At 36.1% G+C, this 13,344-nt stretch overlaps 1 protein-coding gene across 1 annotated transcript in view; it reads left to right on the top strand.

Moving 5' to 3' along the window:
- Window positions 1-13,344, top strand: part of MINDY3 (MINDY lysine 48 deubiquitinase 3) — a 48,497-nt gene that overhangs the window by 17,166 nt on the left and 17,987 nt on the right. The window contains exons 9-10 of the mRNA XM_042044316.1: window positions 3,916-3,986; window positions 4,229-4,309. Of these exons, the coding sequence (XP_041900250.1) occupies window positions 3,916-3,986; window positions 4,229-4,309 (152 nt within the window). The remainder of the gene's footprint in view (window positions 1-3,915; window positions 3,987-4,228; window positions 4,310-13,344) is intronic.

Raw genomic sequence — 13,344 nt, 5'->3', positions numbered from 1 at the left:
ACATTTCTTACAATGATTTTCCATCATCTAAGTTAACATTGAAAATGTTTACTTGAAATGAGGTTCAGGACAGATCCATGCAAGACCTGAATCAAAATGCTCTGGTTTGGCAATGAACAAGTAGTATAATCTCCTTTGAGACATACTGCACTTGGCTATGATTCCACGCAGCCTGTACTTAAAAGACTTACAGAATATCATTTGGATATTGTGTCTAACTTTCCTCTGTTTGACATTGTTGTCATTGATCCCCTCCCCACCCCAGTTTCTAATTGAAATTTGTTTCAATTAGCCTTCTGGGTTTTATCTCTGTGTTCTCTTCAGTATTTTTAATTTTCCCTTTTTGATTATGATTTATCAGTCTGAATTTTTATATTATGATTGATCAATCAATCTGAATTGTTCTTGCAGTTTTCCTTTGTATTAGGATAAGTTGCTGTTCTGTAATTCAGTGTATTGGTTTTGAATACTGTGAGTTCATTCCCTCGTTTGCCTTTCAGATTATCTTTCTGGTAGGCCTTATTGCTTAGTTATCCAAGTTGGAATTTTTTTCTTTTCTGAGAATGCTGAACTTGCTTTGGACACAGTAATAGTCCACACTTAGGTTCTCAGTCAGTTCTGCCCTAAAAACCTAGAACCAGAACTCCCATAGAGTCTGTCTCTTCTTGTGGGGAGTGGAGGAGCAAAAAATGATCTTTACTACTTCTTAAGGATCTGGTATTGTGTCCTGTTAGTTTTCCTGACCAGTGAAGTAATTGGACTTTACTGCTGGGAGCCCTCAATTTTCTTGAAGCCCTTGGATAATTACAGTCAGAACCTGCTTATTCACTGTCTTAAGTCTATAATCATATCTGTTACCAAGTGATTTGTTGTCTATCAAAAAGAAAGATAAAGAGCAGCCGTTACTGTTCACAACTTCTTAGCAAGACTGAATTTTGGATACATTGTCAAATTTTCTTTACCTAAAAATTCTTCTTGTCATCTTTTCTTTTTCGATCATTTCTCATGGATTTTGTTTCTCTCTGTGTGTAAAACCTTTAGCTTCTTTCCTGTCAGTGCTTATGAGCTTTTCATGTAGAAGGGTTGCAGGTATCAAAATAACAAGGACTGAATACGTTTTTATTCAGAAGTTATCTAAAGTCACTTTACCTCTTGTTCAACTATTTAGATAAGCAGTTTTGAATTAATAAGTAAATTATTAAAATTATTTATAAGGCATTTTAAAGGTACTGCTAGTAATTTTAGCAGTGACAAAAGAACATACTGAATTGCAAACTTGAGGAATTACCATGTGTTTGCAGATTGTACTCAGCGCACTGACTCTCACAGTGTTGCATATTTTCCAGATAGGGTAGAAGTTATTAACTGGAATTGTTCTTGGCCACTGCTGGTAAATACGCCAGTGAAATGATATCTCTTCTTTGACTATCTACATGTTCTCCTTTAAACCTTTCTTCTTATTCTGATCTCTTCTCTTGCCACAGCTGTCCACAGTGGGAAGATCTGGGGAGGTAATTTTTTTTTTACCACTTTTTTTTAGGACTGTTGTTCCTACATGCGCTGTAGCAATTGCCTATGAATGCAACTAGTGCTGGATCTGCTTTTCCCACGCAGTGCCAGGGATTTGTGGGGTCGGTGTGGCCGCTCGGTGGCGCTGTGCTGATGCGGTTGGTGACAGAAATGTGCTCAGGAATTTGAGTGCTTCGCAAAAGTGCTTTTCCAAGCAAGAGAAACTAACTTTGTGGCAAGAGGCATAAATATTCATGTTCTTAGTTGGTCTTTGGTGTTCTCAGATGCATTCCAGTCATCTTCTCTCTTTGTGGGATGAGGATATTCACAGAATAAACTTTGACTTAATGCTAGTCTCCTATTGCTTCTTTGTAAATCATCTGAGAGTGATTTTTGCTTTTGTGTCTCTCTTCTCTGTTGGCTAATTCTGAAGGAGGCATGGGTAGGCCAGTGACTACAAACTGAAGTTAACCTAGGAGCTTCCAGATACACAGTCTGTGTAGCTTGACTACTAACTATAAAGAATACGCACACTGTGTGGCTACTGCTGTAGCCAAAATCCCAGCTCTCTCTAGTCATCAGTCACAGTTCTCATGAGGTTATCTGTCAGGGGAACATAGAATTATTTTGAATAATTTTCTGCATAATAAATATTGTTTACACGTGACTTTGTTGTTCTGCACCCAGGCATTGGCTCCTACATCTGAAGCCCTTGTTTAGCAGACGGAACTCTACATTGATTTCTGCTAATGATTTTTAAGAAATATATGTGGTGTGTAAAATTACTTCTCTCATGTACTGTTGCTTACTTCTGCCACTTGTTTACTTCATTGCGCATATAAGTATGCTATTTCCGTATGTTAGCTGTTCCCTAGATTGCAGGAATCTTCACTAGTTTTTTTTTTAATTGGGCTATAGCTCTCTTTCCCTCAGCTCAAAGAAAAGATGAATTGTCCCAGCATGTGTCAATTTATAGTAACTCAGCTATAAATCAGTGAGATAATGGGGTTTTGCAAGGGATAATCTACGCATCCCCTGAATATTTTAATTCCAAGCGAGTTTGAAGATAATCTCTGAAAGCACAGCTTTCAGATGAAAGAATTCTACACTGAAAAGATCCTTTTAATATGTATAGCTGACACTCTAATGAAGGAGTACTTGCAGACACAAAGGTAGTGAACAAGCTCATGTTTGGAAGTTTTTTGGTTTTTGATTTTCAGAATTGGATGTATGGCGACTGCTGCTTAACAGTAGAGGAAAAAGTTAAACCATTACTGTAATTGTTCTGCACTGTTGCGAAATTCAGTTAGGTACACTTGAAGTTGGTGAAGGGAGTATGGCATGCCTGGTGCTGCAGAGTTGACTTCTGCAAATCCAGAAACCTTTTAAATTCAGAGTGGTTTCTTTCACTTGCTATGGTCCTGGGGCTTTAGCCTATGGATTAAGATGTCAGTTTTATGCTGTTGTACACAAATAATTGATGTGAAAAATTATGGGTGAGACTTAGTGTTTTAGAGGGAACTTTCAAATATGAAAGTCAGTGTTCACTAAAAAAAAAGGAAATCCAGATCTTCTTAAATTGATCATGGTGTATGTTTCCAGGTATGTGCTGCTGGTTAGACAATGTTTGGGGATCTAGCAGAGCTGTTCCAAGCAGACAGTACTTGGAGCTCTTGAGATGACGTGTATGAAAGCCCAGAGCGTCTTCCAAATCTGTATAATTATGTTTGAAGTTTGAATTTTGAAGTACTTTCTCATTCTTTATTAGAGGACCTCAAGTAAGGCTCTGTAAGTGCTTTTCCAATCAGTAGTACATAAATATTTCGGCTGTTCCTGACAGCTGTGTGTGTTAGAGAGCTTTAAGTGGAAGTCAATATTGAAAATCAAATTAGTTTTTCTGCTAACAAAACTATTATTTGCAAAATTATGTTTTATTATTCAGAATGTGAAATGGTTAAGAAAAATATGGCCAAGGAACTCTTAAGAAAAAAAGAGGGAGAGCGAAGAAACATTCATATGTTGATATATATGGGATTTTCTCCTTTTCGAGATAGCTGTTTTTCTTAGATTTTTCTAAGAATAATTGTGATGTAAGTTGCAAGTACTTCATCCCCTACAAAATCCAACGGTTTTTGAAAAGAGGCTATCAACAGGAAGCTCTTAAAACCATGAGTCTGGATCTTATTTTATAGAGAGATACTATTCATAGAGAGATATATAGAGAAATCTTATTTTGTATAGAGAGAAATGACCATTTTTTACCGTATCTTTATGATTTGCTGTTGTTACTAAAACTGCATAACTTAAAGTTGTTATTACTTGACCAGTTTTGAAAGTAAGAAAAAATGACTTAAAATAGGATTTGCAGATTTTTCTTGAATAATTTTTGTGTTTTCTTTTGAACAGAACTTCTTGGCATACACAAACAGGCAACAGTAGGCTTTTTGACATTGATGGAATCTCTGAGATATTGTAAGGTAAGCTGTTTTCTACATCATTTAAAAGTTTTCTTTCATTAAGCTGTTTCGGGCTTTTTTAACATTATTACTGTTAATACTACTTGTATGCAAGTTAGACACTTATGTCATTTTATTGAACATTTTATATCAGTGGAGTCTCAACTGTTTTGAAAACGAACTGAATTCTCATTAACTTGGTCACTAACTAGATGGCCTTTCTGGGTTTGCTTTGTATTTTTGATATTGTTGTACCTTTTTAGGTTGGCTCCTATTTGAAATCTCCAAAATTTCCCATTTGGATACTTGGCAGCGAAACACACCTCACAGTCTTCTTTGCCAAGGTATGTTAGATGTGGTTTTGGTAACCTCAGGCAGATAAACACCACATAAATTCAAAGTGCAGATCTTGCTACAGTGTGAGTTTTATGTGGCTTTAATGTAAAAACGTAGTCACTAAACGTTTTAATTAAGCCTTCCCTTGAAGGCCGAGTTGTTCCATACTTCATCAATATCTCATAAATTTCAGTGTGAAGCCTTTCAGTTTTAGCTTAATTTATTGGGCTGGGGGTAGTTTATGTTTTGGAACACCATGCTTGGGATAAGTACTGTCTTAAATTTCTGTCGTGCAAGAGAGAGTTACATAGTCATTTCATCTCCCTGACAGTACTTTCACAATTTTTAATCTGTAGTCGGTTGTTCTAGATTAAAAATAGACATCAGGACTGTCACAGTAATTCTTTATGTATATTTTATCAGATATTCTATCAGATATCTACTGTAGCCTGTGAAACATAAAATGCTTTTGGGAGGACTCTCAGTTTAAGATATTAGACCAGATTTTCCAGAGACAATTTCTGTTTCTTTAGTTGAAGATTGTAAGCTGTTTTTCTTAAATTTTATTTTTATACAACACTTGTTTCTGATTAAATGTTTTATTGAAACTTTGAATGGTACCTACTAGTATATTTATTGGCACTTACTAGAAATTAACCTTCCTGTACCTAGTATCTTAAAAATTATTTAAAACTTTAGTTATAAATCTTGAAAATAAATACTAGAACATATGACAAAGATAAAGCTGTAAATTCTCGAGCTGTTGAATTTCCCTAAGTAAAACTTTTGCCTAATCTTTAGAAAGACAGCATAAATGCTTAGATTTTTCTTATTAAAAAACAAACCTCCACAGTATATTAGAAGTTTATCTGTAGTAGTATTTTTTTATCGTTAAACTTAAATTTTAAAAAATCCTTTAAATTAATTAGCCGGTGTTACACATTGAATTTTTTTTTTCAAATTTTAATCCCTAATGTCTGATAAATATTCTTTCTTCCTTATTTCGTTAAACAGAAAAATCCTTGTTCTCCTCTGGATGTTTTTTTTCTGCTTTACTCTCTCCCCAGTCTTTCCTAGTAAAGCTTTTTTATTTCAGTTTTGAAATTTTATCCACAGTTTTTCTGAATGATACCACCAAAGTCAGTACTTTGTCATATAGACAGCAGTGTGGTGCAAATAGGTATAATCACTCTGTTATGCCAGTCCAGTGTTCCTGTCACAGTGTTGTTACAGCTAATGTTTAGTGTCTGCAGAGACCATTTCCAGACAGAAATCCACTTCTAATGCTCTTTTTTTTAGAGTGTTGAAGGCTGTTTCCTGGGTTTAGAGTAACTGGATATCAATATCTGCTGTCTCCAATTGGTTCTCCTTTCTTTACTGAACTCCACTTAGGCTGTGGAAAACTTCAGCTTGTGATTAATAAAAAGCAGAAGAATTGACATGGTATTGGCAAAGAATTTCCTAGAGTTTTTGTTGTCATTGTTATTACTATTATGCAGAGCAGGAGCTGAAGATGTGTAAAAGCTCATAGTTTTTGAATTTGCATCTAACCTCACCCTTTCTAAAGTAGCAGTCGTTGAGCATTTCTGTTGGAGCAGAGATGTCAGCTACAGTGGAAATACAAATTGTGTTGACAAACCATTATTGTATCAATTGAAGCTACATGTCAAAAACTACAGGAAAAAACTTGAATTCATTGCCAGTGGTTAATCAGCAAGTTGTTAAAGTAGCACATGTAGTTGTGTAGATGGTGTTTGATACTGAGGATGTAGGTTCATCGTCTGTTTGATCCTGAGGATGGCGAGTTTGATTACATGAGAAAGTAATTTTCAGAATGGGAAGAGAAAAATGAACTGTGGAGCCCAAACCAGTGCAGATTAAGTTTGAAAAAACCAAGTAAGTTTTAATTCTTTCAAGCTGCATATATTTTACAGGATCATAAAGCCGTATTTTTAAATAGAATAATGTTAGGCAATTATTAAGTGGAACAGTAGTCACTTCTGTCATTAGTTGAGTAATTTGGTCTGGAAATCTAGAAACAGCAGCTACTGTTGCTATAGACAACTAGCATGGGAAAATTAGGGAACAGAGCAGAATCTTCATTGCTATCTTTCCTTGAACATGGAGGTTTAACAAGCAAAAGGTTTTACTCAAATTCTGCATACTGCTTTACATAAAGAAAGCTGGCTGCTGTTCTTTAGTACTCAGATTTTTTACATCTGATGAATGATAAACATTGGTTTCCTATCAGTGGAATGAAAGATTAACCACCGCACTTTCCTATCTCAGAACATTTTGATTTAAATATTGTAGACTTCTGTTGCTGTCTGCCAGAACATATTTGCGCTACTCTAAGTGTGGACCATTCGTTTGTAGCTGTGACTGTGAGAAGTGGTTTATTTTGTAAAATAAATAAACCTGTTCATAGCTGCCATCCTAAAACTTTGTATATTTTCAATGGATTTTAGTGAGCAAACTGCAGCACAGTATCTTTGGCCAAAGGTCACACTTATAGCTTCAAGTGAAAATGAGTTAACTAAAGTATGTAATTGGTCTTAAGCTCTTTTGTAACTGCTGCTGCATGAAGTAGCCTTAAACAGAGGCTGTTGAGTTAATTCCTTGTTTTAAGAGAAGTCTACAGTGGGTCAGCAGTTTCTCCTATTACTAAAAGAGTAAATTTTATTCTACCTGCATGGTCTTCATCTCCACATCTTGATTGTCATAGCATTTCTGTGAGTTATTAGCCTTGTTTCAATAGAGAGATTTGAGGTAGAGAGAAATAACAAATAATTTCTTCATTGAAACAGCAATTTTGATTGAAGCACTTTTTATTGAAGACAGTATCAATAGTTTTGATGTCTGGGACTTTGCCAGTTTCTCATCAGCCAAATAATTACTTGTAGTTAGACCTTTTGGAAAGAAAATAGAATCTGGAAATACCTGAAATGAAACCTCGCATCTTACCATAAATTCATTTTTAAGGTAGGCTGGGTTGAGCAGAAATACTACAGCTTATTCTGCACATGAGTAAATGTTGAAGTCAGAAAGGACATGAGAACATCTGCATTACTTAAATAGTTCTTCAGAACTCTGATACTTACGTGTGTCATAATAGAGTTGGAAAACTTTGTGAATCATTGCAGGGGGAGTTCATAGCAAAGAACGATAAGTAGTACCATCACATTGTTTTTCTTTTCTTCACAAATATGTGTGTATAAAGTCAGAAAGCGGCTTAATGCTCAGCAGGCCAAATTTAACATTTTCCAAAAAAGGAAGTGTGGCTATTACTCTTAGAGGTCACAGGCTATGCATTTGCAACAAGGTAGATTTTGCCTGAAAAAGTGAGTATGTAGATTCTTCATAGGCTACTAAATCTAATCAGCCATCATTTCTGCCTTTCCCTGCCCACCCTTCCTTTCAGTGAATAGGAAGACTTTCAAATGGCTTCAGTCCAACAAAAGCAAACAAGGAAGCTTTCATCTGACACACTGAGTTTCCCTGCATGCTCTGTCAGACGGTGCAAAGGGAAATATGTGGTGCTGTAAATGTCCTCTAAAAATCAGCTTTATCATTACAGTCTTTTTGTATTTTTTTTTACTCTTTTATTGTAGGGATAAGAGAGAGTAGGAAGTGGGGTAGCTCTAAATAAGGCTGTGATGTTCTGGATGAAATGTTGTAGGGGCACTTCTTAATTATTTTTATGGTACTCATAATATAGGAAGTTACGACAAGCTGAGACAATTCAGAACTTCTAGGAATGTCAAAGTGTGGTCAGACTATATGAAAGAATACCAACAAGTTGAAATGTTATGCAAAATATAACAAGAAAATGTTCCAGTGCAAACAATAGGAAGAACAACAGGAGGTTAATAGGTGCTTTCTAAATACTGTCTGCTGACATGCAAATCCACGTGGTGTTGAAGTTTGAATTCATTTGAAGTTATATGTCTATGCCATTGAAAGTGAAAAGACAGCATGGATGAAGGTCGGTCTGGTGACTTCAGGTGATTGAAACTAACTGTGGGACATTTCAGCTGTGTAAGTTCTTTTTAAAATTCTGTTAGTTTGTTTCTAGGTCTTTGAGCACACAGGCCTCAACAGAATTGGCTATCCATTTTCAGTTACAGCATTGTAGCATTTCTAGACTTGAAGAGTTAGATAAGCAGAGAAAACTTCTGTCTGAGAAATCTGAGTAAGTTACAAATTACTGCTTTTGAAGGAAAATGTCCTGTCCTGGAACCACACTGGTTTCAGATTTTATTTTTCTGACTTTGATCACTGTAACCTGTTCTACATATTCTCAGGGCCTTTTTTCTGCATCCTTGATAGTATTGTCTCTCAGAAGAAAGAACATTCACTTCTCTTCCTAAACAATCTTTTTCATCAGAGTTCAGCTGAGGGGCACCGCAGCGAACACTGACACGGCTATAGGAGAGCCTAAAGGTGGCTCAGTGGTGTTTACAAGAACTGGACTGAGGGGGAGTGTTAGTTGGTACAGCATTTAAGGTCCGAACACCAACAGAGGTTGTCAGTGGTCATGAAAGAAAATAAGATGCATGTGTAAAAATTCAGTCATTATTAGTATATGTTAACAAGTTTGGTTTCTACAAAAGTAACCTATGTGTTTCCTTTAACTTAAGAACTCTTCTGCTTTGGAAGGGTAAGGAAAAATATCTACACGTTTCCTTTTGTTTTTCGCTCCCATGACCAGTGAATGCAGGTAAAGTATGTTTTCATCAGAGAATAAAATCACATTTTGAAAATCCACTTCAGGAAATGGTTACAGAGCGTGTGGATTTAGCGTCTTTAGTTTTCAGGAGTAAGAGGAGTTGGTTCTGGTTGGGACAGTCTGGACAACTGATGGAAAAGATGTAGATGTGTGAGGCAACTGCAGAAATCATTTCTGGGCTAAAGTAGGACTCCCATTTTCTCTGTGCTATTTAAGAGTAGGGAGGCAAATGCTGTTTCATTTTTGACAAGAGCTGTCACCTGACTAAATCAACATTGCATCTTCAAATATTTCTATTGGCTGTTAATTTGAGAGCTCCTTTCTGCAGGAAGAGACCCCTTTTTTAAATGAATGTTAAAGGAGAGTGTTTCCTTTGGGAACTGTGGGCTCCCAAAAAGAATTTAAGTTACTCTACTAGTTGGTTTAAGATCTGTAGTGTAAATGCTATTGCTAAATGAATTTAAGTTGTTCTGAATAACACAGCAGTTCATAAGCAATTCCAAATGAGTTTTGGAAAGTAGTAGAAAGGCCAGTTTTGAGGTCTCATTGTTGTCAGGGAGCATCTCAAAATACTTCTGAAAAGTTCTACCTTACTCTAGCTTTGTGAGATCACAGAGCTTAACTGTGAAACCTTGTTCTGCTCCTTGTGGGTCTATTCTGATTTTACTTGTGGATTGATTTGTTCGTACTACAGGTGTGTGGTCCTTTTCGTTGAACAGGTCCCTCTGGACAATTTTTTATAGTTTGTTTGGAAGGTTTTTTACAGGAGAGCTTGTACTTTTTACATTCACATCAGTGATTTGCACACCAGCATTTATCAAGTAACTTCTAGATTTTGTCTTAATTTTTCATTCTAGTAAAAGAGACTCTATAGGTGCTGCAACAGTGTGTGGTGGCGTATTGTTTCTAATTAAACCAGTCCATGACATCAGTTTGCCCAAAGTCATGGTGCATTGTCATTTATGAAGTCTCTGAGGTTTTTTTGGTGGGATTTTTTTTATTTTGGTTGGGGTTTTTTTTTGGGGTGGGGGGGTTTGTTTGGTTACAGTTTTTTATTTAATTAGAAATGTAGTTTTGGTTTTAAGTGGAGGTGGCTTTCATGAGAAACTTCAGCCATCATACAGTTTTTAGCTTTGGTCAGGACAAATATTTGTTTCATTTTATTTTCCTGTTTCCCGCATTGTTTGAATACTCAGCCAACTCTGATAGCTGCTAGGAAATACCAGATCTCCCTGTCCGCTCACAACTTTTGATGGTCTCTACATCAGCTTTACTAGAAGAATTTTTTAATACTGGAGAAGGCAAAGCTCCTCTGAGTTGCTATACTTACTGAAAAGAGTTTATCCTGAAATGTTACACATTTTGATACTATTCTGTGCTCAGGTAGATGAGAAAATGCCTTTGTACTGACTCTGGGCACGTTGTTTCCACACCTAGATGAAAACTTGTAAGATGCGGGGTGGGGAGTAGTTCTCACAGTTCCAATAGAAACTTTCGATCCAGCAACGTTTAGATATAAAAACAGAAAATAAAACACTACCACTTGTTGCATGAGATACTCTTTGAAATGAAGGCAGGAAGGGTGAGAGAATAAAGGATAGAAAACCAGTGCAGTAAGAGAACCTTTTCTAGATCCACAAATCGAAAATGAACGAATTTCCTGCAAATTGCTAAGCTCTCAATTTAGTGTATTGTAGGAGCACTTCTGAATCGGAAAACTTACAAGGAAGATCTGCCTACAAATATCACATTAAACATTTTTAGGAAAAATGTCTCCTTAGTCATTTCAAGTCTATTTAAATGCACTTAGGAAGACAAGTGATTCTAGAGGTCATCCATGAATTTACTTTTCCAGCTTCCTAGTTCCCTTCAAAGTGTGTGCTGTGTTTACTTTCTGCTTGCTGAGTTTGCATTTTAGTTGGTTAAGAAACAAACTTTTGTCTGATTTTTAAAGGTTAGCAGTAGGTTGTGGGAACATAACCTGAGATTAATGGGTAGACATCTCCATGAGACAATTTTTGGCAATAGCTAGGTGGATACATTGTCTCTGAACATGAGCTAGCTCTATGTTTAGTGGAAAGCTTTTAGTGGTGAACATGTAAAGCAGCTGTTGTGAAAAATGCACTGAGCAGTATAGAAATGGTGGGTCATTTCCTGCCCATTTGTAGGCAGGGCTGTCCTGAGGAGTACATTTTCTTTGTCCTCATATTAGAATGTATGACTCTCATATGTAAACTGAAATTGGGGGCTGGAAGGTAACAAGTTGGGTCCTACCTCGTAGGAGAACTTCTAGAAGGAATTGCAGCCTCCTGTGTGTTGAAGGAGGAGGCTATGAGCAACATCTAGTTTGCATGTACATCAGCCTACCCAGGGAAGGACTGATTTTTAAAGAAACCCATTTTAGTTGTTTTATTCTTTTTTGTAGTATATGCAGAGTGGCTTGCAAATAGTAAATACATCAAAGAAATTTCTAAATGCAATTTTATAATTTATAAGTCACTCTATCAAATAAATTCTGAAAGCAAAGATACTAGGTAGAAACAAAGCCCTAAAACCTAAACCACTGTCTTCCAAAATACGGAATTTAGTATGCTTGTAGTATCACAATGAAGAGAAGGCAAATGAAATGAACAACTTCTCCACATATTCCATGTACTTTTACGTGAGGCAAGAGGTAGAAATCATAAACCTTGATAGTTCCAGACTCTCACCATCCATTCTTTGCTTTACAAAGCACCTTCCTTTTTACTTTATCTTTTAATTGTGGCCTACTGACTGCATATTTTTAATACCAGATAATGATACTGGGAATACTAAGACTTAGAATTGGGAATGTAGTATTCACCACGTGACAGAATGGTAGTTCCAGCTTATGAACTGATTATCTACCTGCTATGTGTTCTGTTTGAGAAAATGAATCTCTGTGAATGGCTGTTAATCCTTGCTCACATGTTATAAATACATGTTCTGGAGTGAATCTGAGGAATCATTCTTTCCCTTACAATTTTGCTACCTGAGAAAATGTCCTGAAGTCATTAATGTATTACAGAACTTAGGAAACAGACAGTTTTAAATATAGTTATTGAATGCCTATTAAAGATATTTTTAAGTGAAGTGTTCTTGGGCTAAACAACAGGGAAATTATTTTGTGGCCATTTGTCTCTCTGCATGTTTTTTTTCCGAAATGTCTGAAGACCAGATGTTCTTGCTGAGCAGGGCACCATGTATCCTTGGAAGTGGAGGATTACGTATTTTTTTATTCTCTGTTCAGCCTGCTTTATTCCCATGTGCCCAAACCCTGCTGGGATAGATGCAGGAACTAGAAACAGTAAATGAGACTGCCAACATGACAACATATGCTTCAGTAATAAAAATACACTTTAAAATAGTAACTGTTGTAGTCCTGTTCTGAAACTTTGTGCCAAGTTCTGCTTTTTGCAAAACTCACAAACTGCCTAATAAACATGTGACATGACAGACTGAACTTTTGTAGAGAATCTCTATCAGAAGACTTTAGGTCATTTTATAAATGGCAGGAACTTGGTTAAAATTGGTTTGGGTTGTAGCTGTTGTTTGATCCACAGAACCTTAGTACATGTGACAGCTGTGGAATCCCTGGGAAAATAGGGTGAATCCATATACAGAATTGGGTTTAATCCAAGTACAATCACAAAGATGTTTAGCAACCAATTTCTAACCACTTTTTTAAAAGCATTGAAAAATAAGTTTTTCTTCCCTTTATTTAGTCCTTTCATACCGATAGCAGCTTTGTTGCATCCAAAATGAAAATAACATCTTTGACCTCTTTTGATAAGGCAGCTCTACTTTCAAACTTGAAAGTCTGAATGTGGAAGAATACAAATACAGAGAAAAGGCAGGGACAGGGATTGTCTATGGAGGAGGGACCTTTGAACTCTTCCTAGGAAAGGTGAAGCACATTTAGTCATATTTTAATTTGCTATCTTTCTCCTCTTACAGAACATAAGAAGTTACATGTGATTAGCTATGTGAATAATATATTCTTTTGTTTGTAAAGCTGTAGTAATGTCATTTCAATATTTAAGTGCATTTTTTTCAGTGTTAGTTTGTTTTACATAAGAAGCACATGAAATCTGTTTTCTCTTTGTATTACAGGGAGTCCAATGCCATTTTCCTCTACCAGTTGATAGTTTAGGGTATCTTATATATGTACTTTAAGAATATCTGTTACAGAGGGGTGCCAAAGTTGTCAGTCAAAGAGACTGGGCTATGAAAATATTGAAACAGTGCAGGTGTATTTAGAGAAATTTGGTCACCGTCTATGCATAGTTAAGA

This window comes from Corvus kubaryi, unplaced genomic scaffold, assembly GCF_017639235.1.
Source record: "Corvus kubaryi isolate FWS band 111438036 unplaced genomic scaffold, C.kubaryi_AGA036_p1.0 37398, whole genome shotgun sequence".
NCBI classification, from domain to species: domain Eukaryota; kingdom Metazoa; phylum Chordata; class Aves; order Passeriformes; family Corvidae; genus Corvus; species Corvus kubaryi.
Note: the sequence above shows the minus strand (reverse complement) of the source record. Positions and strands in the feature narration are given on the sequence as shown.